This window comes from Danio rerio, chromosome 11 (genome assembly GCF_052040795.2).
Source record: "Danio rerio strain M-AB ecotype USA chromosome 11, GRCz13ab, whole genome shotgun sequence".
Lineage (NCBI taxonomy): Eukaryota > Metazoa > Chordata > Actinopteri > Cypriniformes > Danionidae > Danio > Danio rerio.
Window position 1 is genome coordinate 34,157,501 of NC_141031.1, and position 21,521 is coordinate 34,179,021.

Below are 21,521 nucleotides of genomic sequence, written 5' to 3' on the forward strand. Positions count from 1 at the left end.
TCTCAGCAGGCTTTTTTCTGAGGTTAGATGAAGAGCTCTGAAATGCTGAGAATGGCTGCAGTATAATTACATTTAACTGTCAGTGGGATAGATGTCCTTCAGCAGTGAAAGAGTTGTTTACACTCTCTTTTTTCCGTCTTTCTAAATCTTTTTATTGAGAGATTAGTTTTACTGAAAGCATTGATGGTGCAGAGATGCAGGCGCTTTAGATTTTATTGACACATGCTTGTGTGAAATGGCTCATAATAGTCTATTATCGTCTAGTGTATGTAATTTTATTTTATTCAATTCAGTTCATGAAGTAAACAGTATCAGCAAACACATATCTGGAGATCATAATTCATGAAAAAATACTTCTTATGTTGTTGTAGTTGTTAAATGGCTTAAAAAGCAAACTTTTTCACTGCTTATAAAATTTTTTGAATATTTTCATATGGAATGAATATGTGTATCTTTTAATATTTATCAACAACACTGGTTTTGATTAGATGAAAGATATTTTGTATATACTGTATAAAGGCTGATTTATACTTTACGCAGCAGATCCCCTTCCAAAGAGCTGCCAACTTATCCAGCATGTGTTTTATGCAGTGGATACCCATATAGCTGCAACCCATCTCTGAGAAACATCCATACACACATTGGACCACATGTCTTTGGACTGTGGGGGAAACCGGAGCACCCGAAGGAAACCCACGCGAGTGCAGGGAGAACATGCAAACTCCACACAGAAACGCCAACTGACTTAGCCAAGACTCGAACTAGTGACCTTTTTGCTGTGAGGCGACAGTACTACTTACTGCACCACTTTGTCGCCTGTGTAAATTTATATTTATTCAGTAAATTAATTTCAGTAATATTATTGACTAATATTAAAATGTTCAAATGATTTATTTACAATAAAGTTTGTAAAGTAAAATTTTCTGTCTTTTAGTCAATATATTATATGAGAGATTTGCTTTGTTTACGAAATATCATTAGATTTGCATTTTAAACAATAAATAAAAGTTAAAAAGGTATTATTTATTTGTTTTTAGTTACGGAACTCCCAAAATCCATTTTTTTTAACACAATTCTGTGCAGACATACCAAAAATGTTCCACAGATTCTTTTCTGGCCTTACTGATTTTGTTGTGAATTTGTTGTGCATTTTTGGGGTATAGGATAATGTTGAAATTTATAAATATCACTATGTTTTGCTTAAAAACATTTGACCTATATTTTAGAGATTTAATTTACAAGTGATAGTGAAGTGTTTATACACAAGGTTTTAATCCGTAATAGCATCTGCAAAATGAATCTTATGATCTGTTCCACAGCTAATAGTGTGCAATAAATTTCATGTCGCCATAAAAGATTCTTTCTTTAGGGATGTAGGCGTTAGCCAGTTTGTATGTTAAAATTCAGAAAAGGGTCTGTAAATCCCATTGTTTGTGTGGTCTAGGATTAGGTCAAACATTCTGGGGGGGTCATGACCTAGAAATCGGGTGCTGTGCTTTTGTGTTTGTGTTTTTGTATGGGGAAAATGTTGGTAAAAGAAACCAGTAAAAACGCTGCTAACTGTATAATCATACATAAAATGAAATACAGGAAAAGATACAGGAAGTAGTTTTTACCAATTGTGATCTGATTGTGTAACTAAAGTCAAAGAGCTCCTGTTGTGACATGTGAATTTCCCTTTGGTATTAATAAAGTCTAAACAAACAAACAAATGCAAACACTTTAAACAGACCAACATTATATTCTACATAACACATCTTGGTTTCATACGAGACTAAAACATTACAGAAAAATAGCTGACTCTTAATTATGGCATGCAATTGTATTGGTCTGACTGCCACAAATTAATTTGATCAAATAACTTAACTGTGAGCTTAAATTTAATAGAAATGATATTGCTTTTACTTCTTTTTTTGTGTTGTTTTTATTGTTCAGTATGAAATGTGCGTCTGTAAAACCACTTGAGAAGCACAGTTCTGCGGGATGCTGGTTAAAGGTCATATTTTTACGAAGTCTGAGGAGTCCAGGTCTTTTATTCAGCCTTGAGTGTGTGTGTGTGTGTTTGTTGGTTGAGGTATTCGGCTGGGATAGTGCAGCAGGGTGTGTGTGTATATGTGTGTGTGCTCGGCTGCTGTGAGGAGCTGAGAATGCCAGATGGTGCTTGTTAAACTCAAAAAGCTCTCCCACTCTCGACTGGAGCTCCGCGGTGTGGACCACATGCTGTCTAGAATGACCAGCCTCAATTCAGACAGGCTGAATTCTCCAACACCCAAAGCTACCTGCTGCTTCGGTTTTCTCACAGGCCCTTTCAGTCTCCCTTTCAAGTGCAGCATGTCGTCAGAAGCTGACGGTGAATGAAGGTTACCGCTCGAGCGGGAGAAGAAATTAGTTCAGCTCTGGGGGACAATGCGGTTCTGCTTTTACAAAGATGCCCGCTGCTGTCCAAACCCATAGAGAAACGAGCTGAATGAGAGAAACAAGGAGGCAGTGTGTTGCAGGCAGGTTTGTGAAAGACCCTCGGCCTGTTTGCTCCCAGTGACCTTAAAGCAGCCAAGACAGATTTGGAGTTGTGCCATCGATTTCTGTCGAAACTTGCCGTCGAGATCTGTGCGTGCGCGAAACAACCAGTCACCACATGTTTGTTTGTGTCTGGTCTTGCCCTGTGAATGTGTTTTTTTCTACCTATTTAGTTGTTGTCAGCAGGTGAACCGCAGAAATCGAAACTGCTGTCAAACTTTCATGTTTGTCATTCGCCCTGCAGCTGTATGCCGTCGTCAACATGCTTTCGCTTTATTCAGATTTTAATTAAACGAGGCGCTTGGCCGAATCACCCTTTATGCTGTTCCTAAACCCTCATTGATGTGCGTAAAAAGGAGGATTTGTGTTCGTACAAAAGGCTTACATAAACTCTCAACTTTTTTTTTTCGCTTCTGGCTGATAAGCATTGTTCAAATAAGCCCTTTGGTCCCAGGCCAAGACTTCTGGTGTTTTAAAGGACTGAAGGGTTGGAGGTTAATTTACCTCATGGCCTTGTTTAAGATTCCCCTGTACGAGGTTCCATTATGCTTAAGATTGGTGTCGTTTGTGGTTGATGTGTCATATGGGAGACATTAAATGGGTTAAAATTAGGATAACTTACCCTTAACACAGCTCATTAGCCAAAATAGTTGGGTTCCTTGTAAAACAGTGAACGTGTGCGCCAGAAGCATACTTACTAGGCAAGTGTGCAAATGCATGGGCACTGCACTGGAAGTGGGCGATCTTGTTGGACAGGATGTGACAGTCTGATATTCCATTACTTTTAAGTTTAAGTTGATTTTTTTTTTCACAACAGGGGACAGTGTACAGTAATCAAAGATCCTTAAAAACGAAAATGTGGATACTAGCCCAAAGACTAGTTTTTATTGGTGGTACCTGAGCCAGATTTCAAAGGCCATACCAATAAAAAAAACTAATTCAAACCAAAAACAGTACTCGAATAACAACAAAAAACAACCACAAAAACAACAACAATATCAAAATTGGTTCGCAATGTTGATTAGTAAGGGCGCTTTTACACTAGCACTTTGAGTCCACACCCAGGTTTGTTTGATGTTGTTTAGCTAGTATGAAAATGTCTTCTGAACTCGGATGCACAATTGTCTGCACGATTAATCGAAAAAAGATTGCGATCTCGATTCGACCCTACAGGCAATCTTATTTCAGCTTTTTTACGATTCCGCCAATTATATTTTCAAGGTCGGTAGAGAAGCGTAAAGGCGGGCACAAGTCTTTTAATTGTTTTACAAATGCTGCTCAGCAACATGGACACCTCAAAATGTTGTTAAAAGTGTCACATACTGTATTTATAAGGTATAATTCAGCCAAAAATGTAATTTCTTTCTTAATGTAATGATGTATGCCGCAAAATCACACGCGAGCTGAAGTAGCTACTGTTTGTTTACCTCAGAGAGGATGTGAGAGCCTGCCATGTCTACTTTAGTGAACAGAACAGGCATAGGCTGTGAATAACAACTGATAAAATTGTAAATAACGTTCAGTTTGTTGCACAGAGCGATCATTTTGGAGCCGCTTGGGAAGCTTGATTTGCATGTTTTTTTTTTTTTTTTTTTTTTCTCTGAGTGACAACAGACATGACATGAACTGCATGCGCGCATCATTTCAAGAGTTCACACTTAGATATTGCTTGACGACTGTAAGCAGGTTTGGCATGCTGTCCCGGGAGAGAACCCTGAGCTCGGAGATAGTTGAGCCCAGGGCTCCCGCCAGGTCCATAGAGCATGTAAGGGGAGTACGAGATCAGGTGGTTCTCGAGAGCTCCCCTTTTTAAAGGGAGGAAAGGAGGAGATAGGGGGTGGATGGGGGGTTTCTTCGGAAAACGAAGGTAAGGGAGTAATATCTAGCTAGGCTATTTATAGTAATTTGGAATAGATCTGATTGGCTAACTACTGAGTGTAGATTGGCGGCCAGCTGCGGTCAATTATATCACGTGCTCCTCTCGAAATTAGTTTAAAAACTTCACTTCAAGAGTTCACACTTAGATATTGCTTGACGACTGTAAGCAGGTTTGGCATGCTGTCCCGGGAGAGAACCCTGAGCTCGGAGATAGTTGAGCCCAGGGCTCCCGCCAGGTCCATAGAGCATGTAAGGGGAGTACGAGATCAGGTGGTTCTCGAGAGCTCCCCAAATGCATGAAGCTCGGGACAGCAGCCGTGTATTCGAAGAAACTCCCCAAAAGGCTTGAAATGCTATATCCGGCTGCTGGATATAGTTATTTGAAAGGAAATGTAAAGAGGGCTCCTTGGAGCAAAGGGTGACACAGGTTCCTGCGGGAACCCGAGCAGAGTTGGCTTGGGCTGTGAATACTCCTGCTGGAGTAGAGACTCGGGGAGACCCCTGCGGGGGTCAGAGCCATGGGGTGGGCGGGAATCCTGCTGGAGTCATTACAAGGGAAGGGGAGTGAAGGACTCCGGCTGGAGAGGGGGGTGAAGGGGGGCAGGGGGGGCGGGGACTCCAAAGGAGTAATTTGCTCGAGGAACACTCCTTGCGGAGATTGAGCTGGGAGGTGGCAGCACTATATATAATTATATATTTATATGAAACATATAGATATATAAATATATAATGGGGTAATCTAGGGCCTTGGGGGGGCGTTTTTTACTGACTCTTGAGAGAGTCGAAGCTCTTGGCTCTCCTGCGGGAGAGAGAGCTGTATGTGCCATCTCCAGCTGGAGTCGGGAAAAGGAATGGTCGGTGAAGCCCCAGCTGGAGGGTGAAATGGCAGTTGGGCGATGACCCCTGCGGGGGTCCGGTGCTCGGGATTAACTCCGCGGGAGTTAGAGCGTGAGGGTGACAGCACTATATATAAATATATATTTATATGCGTGGGTGCATATATATATACATATATATAAATAAATTTAAAAAATAAAAGATAAATGTGAGAAATAAACAGAAATAGATGAATAAAAGCTAGGGCCGGGGAGGGTCGGTGACATGGCTAGTGTCACAGCTCGGGGCTGGGTGAGCTATTTGGCTGGCTCCAGTAGGAGTCTGGAAAGATGAGGGGAAGGTGAAGACTCTTTCTGGAGGGTGACGGGCGCTATAGGTGCTCTGGGGGTGTTCCTGCGGGAACAGAGCGTGAGGGTGACAGCACTATATATAAATTCATATTTATATGCGTGGGTGCATATAGATGTGAATTTATACAAATAAAATCAAACAAAGAGAAAATAAATAGTGCTATACTATATGTCATTGAAATGACATATAATATAAAAAGCTAAGGCCGGGCCGTGAGATGATTCCTGCGGGAATCGAAGCTCGGGGTAACGCCCCTGCGGGGGCCAGAGCCATGGGGGGGGCGGGGTCCTACAGAAGTTAGAAAGTTGGTGGGCAGTGAAAACTTCTGTGGCAGCGGCCAGGGGGGGCGGGGGTGACGGGGGGGCTTGGGCAGGGAAAGAACTCTTACTGTAGTTGGGTGAGTGAAAAGGGGGAGAAGGCTGAGTGCAAATCAGCTGGAAGGAAGAAAAGAAATTAGATGGCTGGGTCATGCCCGCGCCCTTGAGAGACTTGGTAGTTCCTCTGCCCTCGGGAAGCTGGTATAGCTGGGTTGTGTTCTTTCCTTGTACTAGGCTCGTGCCTTTGGCCGCTGGGATAACTGCAACGGCTGGTGAGGGTCCTCTGGGCTTCCCTGAGATGACTGTGGCTGAGTCGGATGTAGGTTTTGAAGGCGTCAGAAGACCACCTTCCTAGTGTTTGTATGTGTTGTTGTGATAACCCTTTGTGTGCTGCTGTAGTGGCGGCTCCAATTCTGAATGAGTGACTGGAGTATGATTCTGATGGGAAGCCTGAGTTGGTTAGGACATATTTAAGGTGTTTTTGGAACCAAAAGCGTGTTACTGGGTGGTGTGTGTCGTCTATGAAAAGGGGGTCTAGGGGACTTGCACTTAGTGTTTTCCTGTAGTGTGTGTAAGCTAGAAGAGTTTGGAATGGGCTAGTGGGGGAGGGAATGTTGAATATGTAGATGTAATGTCCCTTTCTGGATTGATCTGTTTTACTTTGCTTAATGAGGAAAGCAATTGTTTCCTCATCAATCAAGGTCAGATCTGCTATAGTAGGGTGGATAGAGGGATCGAATTTAGATGTAACTGTAAATTCAGAACATCTTAGAAATCCAAAAAAGGCAAGAATAAACATTGCATCTAGGGTATGATCTGTATGAAATGAAAAATAGCCTTTCCTGAGTGTGGAAATGCATTTAGCTAGTATGTTGTGTGTGATGGGTAGCCTTGTGTCTGGGAGGGGGGGGCGGGTCTTCTGAATGCCTTTAATAAGAAGGCTAGTTTGTGAGTTAGTGATAGATTCAGAACTGGAGCCGTACATGAGTTTGTGAAAAAACTGAATGCCACTTAAATAGCTCTTAATCGAGTTTGCCTGGATATGTTTGTGAGAATGAAGGTAAGTGATAAATGATGTGATTGTAAGTAGGGAGAAATTGGGGAATGTAGTGTTGTATAGTGAATGGAAATGTTTGAATGTTTTCCATGCAGTGAGATAAGCTTGTAAGGTTCTTGGAGCCACCGCTTGCATAATGAGAGATATGGATGCTTGGTGCAGATCGTGCATGGGATGATTTATTGGAATATCATCTCTGAATAAGGAGGGATGGGCGTCGGGTGCTGCTCCGCCTCCGGCGCTAATTCTCTGAATTTCTGAAAATGAAGACGAGAGAGAGAGTCAGCAATTTGATTATGGAAACCAGGAACATGTGCAGCAGTTAAAATAAACTGTTTTTTTGGCTGAAGTCCAAATAAGGCGACGGAGAAGCGGCATTAGAGCGGGGGAGTGAGAGCGCCCTCTATTAATGCAGTGAACGACGGCTTCATTGTCACAGTGAATGAGAATGCTGGAAGCAGACCATTCATCTCCCCATAATAGGGTCGCGACGACTATGGGGTATAGTTCGAATAATGCAGATGAATATTGGTGTGATGGAACCTCTAACATTTGGGGGGGCCAATCGGATGCGAACCAGCGGCCTTGGTAGTAACCGCCAAATCCTATGGAGGGTGCAGCGTCTGTATAAAGATGGATGTCTACGGGGGATGAAATTAAATCACTATAAAAGAAAGAACAGCCGTTCCAGCACTTAAGGAAGGAAATCCAGAGGCTGAGTTCGTTTCGGCATGGATCGGATAAGGATATATTTTCTTCTAGACTCTGAACTGATGCTGCGAGTTGAAGGAGGTGAGTGACGAACGGGCGTCCTTGAGGTATGATGCGCATGGCGAAATTTAAATGTCCTAATATTGACAGCAGTTCGCGTTTAGAACATTCTTGTTTCTCCAAAAATATGGAAGATAGAGAAATGATGCGATCGACTTTCTCTTTGGGTAAAGATGCTTGAAATTTGTTAGAGTCCAAATTGATGCCTAAGAATTCTATGAAGGTGCTGGGGCCGGCGGTTTTTTCTTCAGCTAGAGGGATGCCGAGTTTGGCAAACACTGCTTTGGTAATCTCTAGGTGTTTAGCAGGTGGGGAATTTGGAGGGGAAATTATGAGGAAATCATCTAGTAGGTGGACTACGTGCGGAATGCCGTAATTGTTAGCGAGGATCCAGCATGATGCTTCTGAAAGCATGTCGAAGATTTTGGGGCTACTTCTGCAGCCGAAGGTTAAACGGACTGCAAAGTAGAATTGGGATTTCCAATTAATGCCAAAGAGATGCCAGAACTCGGGATGCAATGGCATAATTTTGAAAGCTGACGTGATGTCTACTTTCGCGAGCCAGGCGTCGCGTCCGACGAGTTTAATTAAAGAAATGGCTTGGTCTATATCGTGGTAATTCAGAGAGAATTCGTCAGGTGAAATTATGCTGTTGACACTTGAATAGGCGGAATTATGGGGAGAAGACAGGTCGATAATTAGCCGTTTTTTGCCCGAAAATTTTCTGGTCGCTACTCCAATTGGGCTGACTCGATAGGTGCTAAACGGGGGGGCAAGAAGGGGACCGATCATAAATTTATTATCGATCTCTTTCTTTATTAATTGCTCCACCACTTCTGGTTCAGCGTTAGCAGATTGAAGGTTAGGACATGCGAGGTTATAGGAAGGAAGAGTCGAAACACCGGGGTGGAATCCATTAGACAGACCTGAAATGAGAAATTCAGAAAAGTTAGGATCAGGGTGCATGCGTAATTCATGGTAAAGATTAGAAATATTGACAGGAGTCGACAAATAGGATCTATGTTTTTTATTTGCTTTCCACACTTGGCAGACCACTCGAGCATGAGCGCCACCGCAGTAACTGCAAATGTGTAAGTATTTGCAAGGGTGGCGGAAACATCTGGCTGCGTTAAAGTTATTGCAAGCTAGAGATGATGGAGGGTTTTGAGAGGAGGGAGGGGGGAGAAGAGCAGGGATAGCAGAGGTAGAAGGGCGGGGTACGTAACTAGTGGATCTTGGGGTTTGTAGTTCTTTCTCAGTGGAGGGGATTATGAAGGGACAGGAAGTGGTTGGGTGAAGGTTTGAGCGGCAGACCGCGCAGGAAAGATTGCGGCATCCTAGAAAAACTCTGTTATGGAGATCAGTGTCCAAAGCCCCCCAATAAGAACACTGATTCCATTGAGCAACGCGAATAGCGCATTTTGCTGAAAATAATTTGTGATATGTATAGAAATGCGTTCCCCCATAGGAGAGTGCGAGCTCCGAAATGATAGCCATATAGTCGTTCAGCTCGCGCCTCCTATGGGGAAAGACAGAGCAGATGGTGTCTGTATAACGTGAGAAAGCTACGTGGAATTCGGCTATTGTGAGTGTGCGAGGTTGAGAGCTGACTGGTGATTTAAGTGTAATGGTGAATTCGCCGCAATCCACCTGTCGATCTGCCGAGGGAGGTGCAATAGGTGAAAGGAGTGTAGAGAGGTCTATGTCTGCACCTGATAGGATGAGGTTCCTGACTGTGTTGGAGATCTGAGGTGGTTCCAGGACTGGAGCGTTATGCGGAATGGGAAGGGGTGTGGCTGTGGCTAGGGTGAAGGGGGCTCGTGCGGAAGATGTGTTAGTACAGAAAGCATTTTGTTGGGGAGGGTTAGTAATGGAAGTGGGTGCTTGGAGGGATGTAGAGGGAAAAAAGGGGGGATTAGTAGATGAAAAATTAGCAGGCAGAGGGAGAGCGTTGGAGCTTGTAGGAAAGGATTGAGTGGGAATAAGTTGGGTTGAAGAATGAGGGAGATTAGAAGAAAGATTGGGAATAAGTTGAGTTGAAGAATGAGGGAGATTAGAAGAAAGAGAGAACTGAGGAGGGTTGAGAGTCGGGGGAATTGCTTGAAGAGTCGGACTGGAGTTTTCGCTGGATTGTGGGGCTGGAGGCCAAAGGAGGGGGGTGGGAAGTCCTGGAGTGGCATAATTGTCCGGTGGATTCACTGTGTGTTGGTTGGTAGAAGGTGCTTTCTGTCCTGTAGCTTGAGGTTGCTTTTTATTAGTTTTCTTGGTTGCTTTCTTGGGTGGTCCAGGGGGGTTTCTTGAGTGCTGAGTAGCGGAGGGTTGTGGATAGGGGGTGTGGCGGGAGCGAGTTGGTCTACTGTCTTGGGGAGGCGGAGTTGGTGACGGGATGGCTTCGTACAGTTTCAGAAGTTCGGATTTATTGCAGCGGGTGGGGATGGAAATTCCGGCGTTTGTGAGTGACTGGCGGAGTTCAGAAACAGTCATTTTGTTGGATGTGATGGATGAAGATCTTGCAGAGGCGTAGGATGAAGCGGGAGACGGTAAGTTGCGGTTTGGAGATGGAGATTGCGTGCGGCGATGGGTTCTTGTGACTGTGGAGCGGATGGGTCTTCGGCCTCTGATAGGAGCCTCGGTGTTTATTTGGGTTTGTTGTTGTGTTTGGGCTGGTGTTTCCGGGAGAGCTGGTGTGTTGGTTCCTTCCATGTTGCTTGTTGATGGCTTTGATGTTGGATTGTTCTGTTTAGGTTGTGAGTTCTTTCTGTTGTTGTCGCTGTTTTGTTGTAGCTGTTGTTGTAGTAGCTGTTGTTGTTGAAGCTGTTGTTGTTGAAGCGTTAGCTGTTATTGTTGATGTAGGCTGTTGTTGCTGTTGTTGTTGCTGTTGTTGTTGTTGTAGCTGTTGTTGTAGCTGTTGTTGTAGCTGTAGCTGTTGTTGTAGCTGTTGTTGTAGCTGTTGTTGTAGCTGTTGTTGTAGCTGTTGTTGTAGCTGTTGTTGTAGCTGTTGTCGTTGTTGTTGTTGTTGTTTGTTGTCGAGGGTTTCGGTAGTTTGTTAGGAGCAGGGTTTGTCCTTGTTCTTCGGAAAACGAAGGTAAGGGAGTAATATCTAGCTAGGCTATTTATAGTAATTTGGAATAGATCTGATTGGCTAACTACTGAGTGTAGATTGGCGGCCAGCTGCGGTCAATTATATCACGTGCTCCTCTCGAAATTAGTTTAAAAACTTCACTTAAATGATCACATTTTAGAGTTCTGATAATGACCAGCACTTGAAAACAAATGTTTACTGTGTCAGTATAACTACTCTAGTCTACATAATGTCGAATATTATGCAAAAGGAAATCTGATAATGACAAATTCCGCATTTTACAAATGTATATTAATGCTGTCAATGACAGATTTCAAGCATATGTCTCAAATAATAATTCAACTTCAGAATTATGAATAGTTGTATTCTGATGTAATCACTTTACTGTGAATGAACAAACAGGACATATTTAAAGTCTGATCACATCCAATATTCAAAGTCTATACAAAATGTATAATTTTACCAAGACCAACACACAGGCCTAATATTATTGTTGTTTTGACATATATTTGAGAATAATAATAATAATACTCTACACATATTAAACTTTATTTTACATCTACAGAATCGTGATCTTGATTTTAAAAATTTGTGATTTTGAAAATTTGTAATTGATTTAAAAATTTGTGATTCTCATTTTAGCCAGAATCGTGCAGCCCTACGCACTTGTAAACTGTACCCGAGTCCACCTGAAAGAGGTGGTCTGGGATTTGGCTTGTGCGAACTCTGGTCTGAAACTCTTTCTGTGCCTCAGTGACTGCCGTCAGATTTAAATTTTAGCAGTTGATAATGTATGCTCTAAACGTTCTAATCACACCCGTGTGATCGTATAACCTGAAACCAATACAGGAATGTTTTTTTTTTTTGTTTTGTTTTTACAACTCAAATTATAGTAAGATTAAAATTACTTTATAGGTTTCATCAGAATGTCATTGATTATGTTTTTCTCTGTTTCTTGCAAAGAGAGTGACATATTCAATGTCATTTGGGAAAATTACAATGTTATTATAGATTATTACTATCACACTGGATCATTTGAGAATTGGTACAATCTCATGTGAGTGAGGAGATGTTGTAGCAAGGGTGAAGGGAAAGTTAATATATTTCATTTAAAGATGATGCCATAAATGGCAGAAAAATTACATACACGGGCAAAATGTTTATAACATTCACAGAAATATACTGTTTAATAAAAACAATGTATTTCTCAATTTTGAATTTTTCGTAACTATAGTAGCATTAACTCGAGGCTGTGTGATGCAGTAATTTAGCTAGCTTTAAATATTTTGACAGTTTAATTAACTTTATATTTATCTTGCTCAGCAACTGCTGCTGTAAGAAAACAGATTACACTAAAGCGCCCCTGCGGCATAGCTGAGAAAGTGTACTTGATTGCGATACGAGTTGCTGACACATTTAGCTAGAAGTGCTTGTGTTTACTTGGTTGCATAGATAGAGTATGCTTTTGGCCCAGATTGAGTGAGAAAAATAGGATCTGGTGGAGGAGGTGGGCGTCCCTCATGTTTAAATCCAACTGGCTTCAAGGCAGTATAAAAACCTCAATGTTAATGTATGCTTGTCTCTTCCACTTTGGTCTCTGTCGAGGATGAGGAAATGTTGATCCAGACAATGGTGACTTCAGATGTTGTTGATAAGATCGACAGCAAACGCATGAAATACCGTGTGTTGCAGCTTGTATCATTAACAGAACTTTATCTCTCATCGGGCTGAATGCCATCACAGACATTCATGTCTAGTGTAGCAGATGCTGAGTGAGTTTGCGTCTGTCTCACTCGTTTTAACAGCTGATACATGTTATCCAGGTCAGTCAAAGCCAAAATCTGAAGTCATGGAAGTGAGTGTGGAAAAAAAAAAAGCACTTTCTTGCACCGACTTATCAAGGGTCTTTTCCTATATTAGGAGAGGTGGAATCAGTCAAGCTGTGAGCTTTTAGCATGAATCGGTGGGTCTTCCTTCTTGTTAAACTTCTAGCAGTAAAAATGACAAGATCTTGACATGTTCTGGCAGACAAGCGTGCATTCCTGTGTAAAACCTGCCAACTAGGGGTCATTTCGCTTTGCAAATCACTTCGGAAGCAGTCATATCTGGGCTTTATCACACTGTAAATGAAGGAAATGTTGGTTATTGTGTCTAAGCCAGAACGCTGACCCAATTCTAAGCCACTGCCCTTTCTCACGGCCATTCTCCGTTTGTTTGCTCGCCATTGGAGGCCTGTGTTTGTTTGGTAAACACCTGGAAATTATATTAACCCAAATGGTAAAGGTCAGTTGCAGTATTGCTTCAGAAAGCCCCCTCAGTGAACCCCCGGGGTCCAACCTTTCAACTCGTGCCCACTCGTGCTGCCTGTGAGGGTGTGAGACCTGCCTTTTGTTTGTTTATTGTTCTCCGCCAGTCTCTCACTGGGTCTGTTCCTTTTCCTCTCTTTCCCAGCATTCACATCCTCCTGTATAGTTTACAGTAGAGCTAGCTTTCTGTTTTTTTAACTGTAGACGTGACATTTTGTTTTTTGTGGGAAAAATAAGGACCAATATCTTAAAATACTGTAAAGTAGCAGATAAATAAACAGAGTGATGTAATATTTGTATATTTTCTGTCAAACAAAATACTAGGGGGGGAAGGAACAAAAACTATTCTGAATAGTTTTTTCTTGTCACCTGTACAAGTCTTAAACAACAGCAAATAATAACTTCTAGCTGATCGTTTGGTATCAGAAGTAGCTAATATGAAAGTCAAAGGCTGCTAGATTATGCTTATTATACCAAAATAAAATATAATCATGCCTTGATTTTTTAAAATTATTTATTTAGGACAGTAGGGACTGACTTTGCTAATACAAAAGTCTTGTCACTAAACAGAAATAATGTACAGTATAGAATATAAAGTCATGCTGCAGTGGAAAAAGATTGAATACTGCGGACGACTACTATGAGCTTGGGCGACGGCATCCATACATCTCTTAAAAATCAGTGATCTTCACTGCCTGATTGATATATGATATAAAGTGAGTCTCAAACTAGACATGAAACACTGCGTTTAATATTTTTTTTTAATCAATGTCTTTTAAATATGTAAATAAATTTTTTCCCTGTATTTTCAATAGAGTTTCTGCGCTAGCCTGCTGCTACTGACACTGTCATGACAAATCGAGTCCCCCCTCCTGACAATTGGGTCCACCTAGGACCCTGGGTGATCCTATTGTCCTATTGGTTCACTGGAGTTGTAATAAGTATAGTTTGTAGCGCCTGTTTAAAACACACACACACACACACACACACACACACACACACACACACACACACACACACACACACACACACACACACACACACACACACACACACACACACACATACATACATATATATATATATATATATATATATATATATATATATATATATATATATATATATATATATATATATATATATAAATGCAATGTAATCTCGTTTAAATTTATTTAATTTAAAAGAATGTTAAAATGACATAAAACGATTTTGAATTATGTATTTCGTATACTGATGTACAACTAAAGGCATGTGTTGTGGCATGGAGAATTTCTCTTTTGTGCTTTTATTTTATATAGACTATAAAAAGCCCTTTTGATCAGGCATTCAACGCAGACGATCCATCGTAAGTGGACTCAATTGCAAGGGGGACTCGATTTTTCACCACAGCGGCACTAGTGTCCACACGGTCTTTCATTTAGTTTTATGCTTTAAAACTAAATGAATGCTTGAGTCTATGTAACTGACTGTATTTTAATTACATTACAACATCGATGCTGAAAAAGGAGCCTAATAAAATTTTAAATAGTCACACAAACCTTTCACCCGAAGTTTTTCTTTAGCTGAAACACTAGCTGTGCACATAACCCATTGGTTCTATGTATCAGCCAGTCTGTCTGTATCATATTTAAAAATGCTAATTTGCTGAACGTTTTTAAAAATTTGAACCTTTTGTAATTTTGTAGCTTTGTAGTTTTGTCCGTGATTGTCTTATGGATTGTAGACTGTGCTAATGTACTCTGTGCTGTAATGTCCGTGTAAAACGGTCTTGAAGGTTTTCCTGCATGCCGTCGCTTGGAATAAATCCAGAAGCGTTCGCGGCATGTGAGGCATTAGGGCACAACGGCTCCTGGCTCTTGTTATAGTGCCTCTAGCAGTGGAATGCATAAGCACCAAAGAGACTCCATCCTCAGTCCTAACAAGGAAAGGGAAATAAGAACACAAGACTTCCCAGCAGCGTCTTAGGATTTAGAGATGTAGGTGAGATCGGGTCTGAAGCGGAAAGAGCCTGGATCGTTTTGACAGCATCTGACAGGGTGTTGCCCATGTAGGGTGTTCACTGGGGCTAATGTCAAAACATTCTGGTCCTGCTAGGTGTCTGCTCACCCCAGTTACCCTCCCAACACAGCAGGGCTCAGTTTACTTAGTCCTTCTGTCAAAGTCATCCTTTTGTTGTTCAGGAAAAGCCAGGAGCTAACAGGAGTGAACAGGTCAAGAAGCAAATAATCAATTTGGTGTGACCTTGTAGCATTGATTTAGACATAGGAAAGTCAGTTTACTGCAGAAATGGAGACAGGTTATTTTGTGTTTTAGGTATATCTGTTTTAAATGATCTGTATTCAGATCTGCATGTAACAAAAATGAAGTTAAAAGTCAGTTTGAATTGAACAGTTTTGTATTTAGCGATAGTAGTGCTTCGGTTGTATAAACATTAAAACAATGTTAGCAACTTGCATAAAGTGTACTTGTCAATTTATATATGTATCTGTACATGGTTTACTGAAGACATTCAGTCTAAAAATAATTGATATACACACACAGTATGATGTACGCTGGACACGGACACAAATAAACCCAATCAGACTAACGTTTACCTATTTTGCTCATCAGATCTGTTGTGGATGAAGGCTAAATTATAATTAAACTTGACAAAACAGAATGATAGAGATGTATCGCATTGTATTTTGAAGCTACAGTCAAGAAAAAAACAGCCAGGAATTTATATCATCCTCTGCATGCACATGACGTTTGGGCTGAGTGATTTGACACAATTTAGCAGCCTTCAGCAGTGTGTTTGTTGAAACTTACGCATCAAATTTTACAATTAACACGGCAAATCAACGAAAGATTTAACTAAACATACCTTACGCCTTTTTGGAGTGAAGATGAATAAATGTATAATCTGTAAATCTTGCATTTTGCATCCTGAGGTGAATTTTAAACATGTCTCGTGCTGTGGTTAGTATACAGTAAACAATTTGGGGCTTGCGTTTTTAAAATAAAAGTCCTACATACATAGTGAGTGAAATATACGCTTAAAGTAACTAAGGGAGGAAAATTGTAACTGTTTTATCATTAGATACAGTTTGGCTTATCAGATGCAACCTGAGGCATGCATATTAATAATTTCAAAACTTTTTTATAATCTCCGAGCTGAGTCTCATCACAGTTTGTTTTGTCTTCTGATTGGCCCATTGTCCACCAGTGTTTTACACTTGTAGAAATTACATGAAAACAAGGAAATTTGGTGTCTGAGGCTCACAGTATGCCCATTTCCAAATACTGATCTTTGATTATTCTACTATGCCTTGGTATACCCAGATTGAGCATGATGTGAAGATGACGATGACTGATAAATAGTTCAACTTTTTACACTGTGTGGCTTATTACTGAATGTGTGTCTTTGTTATTTCTTGGGGTTAGCGTTAAGAGTAGACTATAGGCTGGTGTTTAACTGCTTTCCTGCATTATGCTCTCACATACTCTGTGTGCTACTTCATAGCCATGGTGGGCATTTCTCTCTATCTCGCGTTTTACGCAGTCTATCACAATCACAATCATGGGTCATCGGACCAATCAGCGGAGATTAGCTTCGCGCTAATTTAAAATCGGAAAGTATAAAAAAAAAGATCTTTAAATGAACACTGCTCTCTGCTAAAAATACTGTCAGAGATTTTTATGTTTGATTAGTGACTTGAGAAGTAGTGCAGAATTGTCATCACTTGATCAGTTCTGAAACATTCAGAGATTAAAATGAGGATTTGAGTGTGGACTTTTAGACCTTTAGATATATATAGGGTTGTGCAGACAGAGACAGTCTGTGAGTGTGTTGACCTCCTTTCCAGCATTGTTTTGATCTGTTTTCGCACTACATATCAAAGCCTCTCTCTCTCTCTCTCTCTCTCTCTCTCTATAAAAAAACAAAAAACTGCTGTTCCCGTCAATCATCCAGGAAAGAGTGACGCAGTTTAAGGCCCCGTTTACACTAATGCGTTTTAGTTTGAAAACGCATAAGTTTTGCTACGGTTACGCCATCCGTCCACACTACGCCGGAGTTCTCGAGCGCCGAAAACGGAGCGTTTCGAAAACGCTGGAGAGGCCGTTTTCATTCTAAAACGCAGCTGCTCCGTCTCAGTGTGGATGATGGAAAACGGAGACATCTAAAAACGGAGGCGGGGCTGCAGACATTCGCCTCTCTGATTGGGGCTTTTCCTGAATATTAAGTAGCCTAACACGCACAGTTCAGTCCTGCATCTTCTCCGTGTAAGTTAAAACTTCGCAAGTTTGATCATGGCTGCAGTCTCTTCTTCTCAGTTTGATATGGAAAACAGACTATACCGAGGACACGGGTAAATCTTCAAAGGGAACAGTGTACTTTATAACTTCATTCACATCACCCTGGCTACGTTGTTTCACTTTCTCAACAATAAAATGTAAACATGATATAAGGAACTGCCTATTTTCATTTTAATATTAACAACTAAACAGACAGCAGAAATGTTGAGGCGCCGTGCTGCAAATATGAGCGTCATCTTCACTGTGTGCATAGTTATAACAAAACGGAGCCGATAACAACTGCCTCTTCAATTTCAGTGAAAATACGAAACACACCCTCTCTTTGCTGAATATCAGTTTTAATCGATAATGGCCATTATAAAAGTATAACATACAATAAGTTTATACATTATAGGAAATAAAGGCAAGCGATCAGTCAATATACAGAATGTACGTGCTTACATTAATCATTAACTTATCTTTGCGCTTAGCCAAAACACGTTACCTGAGAACAAGTAATAGATTCCAATGTCCAATGAATATGTCGTTAAATAAAGACAACAAGATGAAAGAAATATTCCGTTTAATAAATATAGTGAGGTTAGATCCAGCGGGAGATGCTTGATGAGAAGTCCGACTAGCAGAGCTCTCATCTGGGTAGATTGGCTACAGCGCTTGCCTGAGAGTGTGTGTGTGGTCACGTGATGTGCGTTTTCAGCGTTTTGGTGTGGACGGAGAGCTGTTCAGAAACGCTGGGTAAAACGCGAGTGTGGACGCGGATCGTTTTCATTCTAAAACGCCGTTTTAAAACTAAAACGCACTAGTGTAAACGGGGCCTAAGTAACATCCGACTAACTAAATCTGTTTCCTGAGAAAACAATCAAATTGCTGTGGATTTATTACCAAAACGCCAAACAATGCTTCACACATAATCTGCTTAGTCTTCTCTTGTGAAAAGAAAACCCTCTTTTTTTTATTCTGTCAGGAAGTGGATGTGTCTAACAGGAGTTTTTGTTCAAATATTCCCTCATATCTTCAACCCCAGGCAGACAGGGACTCCTTTTTAACAACTGTGGCTGCTGGAAATGATAGACGGCCCGATGTGGTCACAGTCGCCGCTATAGATCCAGCTGTCTAAATAGATTGGGTCAGTGTGTCTTGGCGGTGGGCGATGATAGCCATGATGAGCTGTGTTGTTTGGGCGGCACGGTGCATGTGAGCAAGCGTTTCAAAGCAGGGGGACCGGCTCATAATGGTAATCAATGACCTGTACTGGAACTGCAGCTGGACAGAGGGGGTCAGATTGGGACAGGACTGGCCATTTGCCTGGCTCTGAAGCCCAGCGGGAGATTGTGGGAGGGAGACTTTCATAAGTGCAATTTGTTGTTCTCCAAAGGTTTGCTTTATGCACCATTTCTCTGTCTGTTCTTGTATTGAATAAGGATGATTTATTGGGATCAGATGTGCTAATGCCTCTAAAGACTTTGTACACATTATTAGAAGACATTTATTCTAAAGTGATCTGGTCCCAAAACAGATATTTGTTGCATTTTTGGGAATCAAAGTGATGCTTTGTGTCTTGGACGACATTAATTTTTCAAACCGCTGAGGATTTACAGTAAGATGTGAATAATTCATGTTACATTTGATGTTCTTTTAAGTGATTAAGACGTGAGTTTATATTTATGTGGTGCGGGATTAGGTGTGGAAATTAGATGATGCACTATTGAACTTTTGAACTTTTAACTTTTCACTTATTGGAACAATGGTTTAATTGACCAAAAAATCTGGTCTGGTATGTTCAAAACAAGAATCATTTAATGACATTTTTAAAACTCCATATTTACGGATTGCTGTGCTAGTTCATTGTAATTTTATTTCTTTATACTTTGCCAATATCCTTCAAAACTTATCCTTCAGAAAGTATGTATTTTACTGAGGTTTACAAGGACATTATTTTATTAATAACCAAGCATTTATTTTCCTGAATTCTTAATCCTTATCATTGCTATGATGCGTTTATAGATAAATAATTTATCTATATCATACATTGTATTAGTGACAATTGTACATTTTTCTATTATGCTAACAAGAATGGATGGTATATGAGTAATTTTCATAAAATAATGTCATAAACTTGGCTTAGTGTTTATTTAAATGTTTATTTTTTATTAAGGTTGCACAGTATATTGAATATTTTAGTTTTTTTGCGTGATGGTAAATATAACATTGTTATCACATAGGGCTGTGCGATTTGGGGAAAATATTTAATATGTGATTTGATTTGCAATTTAATTTTGTAGTTAATATTTTGTTAAAAATTGTTTAACTAGTTCAACTGAAAACATATAAACTTAATTAAACATTTATTTAAATTTATTTTTTAAAATATTCAGAAATGAAAAACTCATTTTTCTCTACAACACACAGTAAACAAAAATAAAATGACCTTACCTTTATGTAAACAAGTTGAGCTTAGATTAGGGATAGGCATTGGCTGGTATGAGGTTCTGACTGTATGAAAACCTTGAATAAAAATATTAGCGTTTTGTGATCACTACTCTTAAATATATTCTTTTTAAATGTCTGAATAAAAAACTACAATTTTTTTCCCCGTTAAACACTATATATTTTATTTTGAGAAAAAATTTAAATCCCGAACAGTAAACATGTCAAATCATTCAAATAAACCTCAGACTTCTGCTGTCCTCATTTATTTTAAAAATAGATTTTTTTTTTTACAATTTAAAACGATATCTTTAATTTTATATATATATATATATATATATATATATATATATATAAATATATATATATATATATATATATATATATATATATATATATATATATATATATTTTTTTTTTTTTTTTTTTTCTGCTTGAGATACTGTTGTCCTAAAAAAACAAACAAAAAAAAGTTAATAAAAAATCGTACAGATAGCAGATTTTTGAAACTGCGGTATACCTTGAAAATGGTTATCGTCCCATGCCTAATTAGGGAGAAAGTGTTGCTTATTATAAAAACAAAAATGAATAATTATAAAAATACACTCAGCAAACTAACATGGCTGAAACAACTCTGAAATTTTACTTGCTACTAGATTGTCACTGGCAATACTTTCAGTTGATTTTTTTTTTTGCAAAAACCTCCCCATAAAGCCGCTGGATGTTTTATTTCCTCATGCTGTGGCACAAATTCTGCGACAGCTCTTACAAGGTACCTGTTTTTTTTCGATGCCTGACTTTGAAACCAAAATATTCCCATGTTACCGATGTCCTGTTTTTCTTTGATATTAATTCGTCTAGTAATGCTTTTGAAGTGGCAAATGTCATCCCACTCATCCATGCTTTCCTGTTTGTATGTTTTTTTTTTATTTTAAATTTTTTTTTACTGTGGGTGTTCCGCATAGGTCGGTTGCGCGATTCCAATTCGGAAGAACCAAAGTTTGCTCACTTAGGGGCCGATCACACCGAACATGCCTTTACGTTCCAAAAACGCAAGGTGCACAACACTGCCTTTTTTGTTGACAAGAAAAAAGAAGCACAGTGAACTTTTTTGTGTCGCTAGGCAACAACTGAATCAGCTGAGTTTTGAGCGAGAGTGTTGCTTTTGATATTATATTAATATATATTTAATAATATTGTGAAATTCAAGATTTGTGAAGTTATACAGCTCAGAATAACTCAAAACTGCAACCACAAGTCTGTCTCTCCTCCATCTTCAAAAGTCTCCGTTGTTGTCTGGACAACACAAACACTGCAGGCACCTCAACGGAAACCAACATTTGATTGGATATTGAAACAGATGCGAGTGACGTAACGTGCCTTTTCGGCTCATTTGACATTTTTTCAACTGCGAGCGAAGGATGTGCAAGGGCAAAAATGCGAGGCGCAGCGGGCTGTTAAAACACGAGACGTGCAGGCGCATAAGCAACGCTCAAAACACTTGCGTCCGCTAGTATAAAATTAAAAAAAGGCACCTCTCAACGCATAAAGCTCATCCGGCTGGAAAGTAAGACTATCACATACAGACATACAGTCAAGCATTTGCTCTGGGCAGGGGTAATTAAATAATACATATATATTTCATATTGCAGCCTCTTGCGATTGGCTAATCGTATTGC

General features: G+C 40.1%; 2 protein-coding genes across 7 annotated transcripts in view; one reads left to right on the top strand and one right to left on the bottom strand.

Annotated features, from left to right (window-relative positions):
- Positions 1 to 21,521, top strand: part of sipa1l2b (signal-induced proliferation-associated 1like 2, genome duplicate b) — a 148,473-nt gene that overhangs the window by 32,537 nt on the left and 94,415 nt on the right. The gene's annotated exons all lie outside the window — the stretch shown is intronic.
- LOC147841821 (uncharacterized) lies at positions 5,933 to 12,669 on the bottom strand. The gene is made up of 2 exons (XM_087273922.1): positions 9,441 to 12,669; positions 5,933 to 7,214 (listed from the first exon to the last, which is right to left on the bottom strand). Exons 1-2 carry the CDS (start codon positions 10,429 to 10,431, stop codon positions 6,037 to 6,039), a joined length of 2,169 nt encoding a protein of 722 aa, XP_087130048.1. The 5' UTR covers positions 10,432 to 12,669; the 3' UTR covers positions 5,933 to 6,036.

Excerpts from the sequence above, each read along its gene's own strand:
- LOC147841821 (XM_087273922.1), bottom strand. The coding sequence starts at position 10,431 with ATGGAAGGAACCAACACACCAGCTCTCCCGGAAACACCAGCCCAAACA. Across the intron at positions 7,215-9,440 it reads CAGGAACCTCATCCTATCAG|AAATTCAGAGAATTAGCGCC; the intron begins GTGCAGACATAG and ends CTTCATTTTCAG.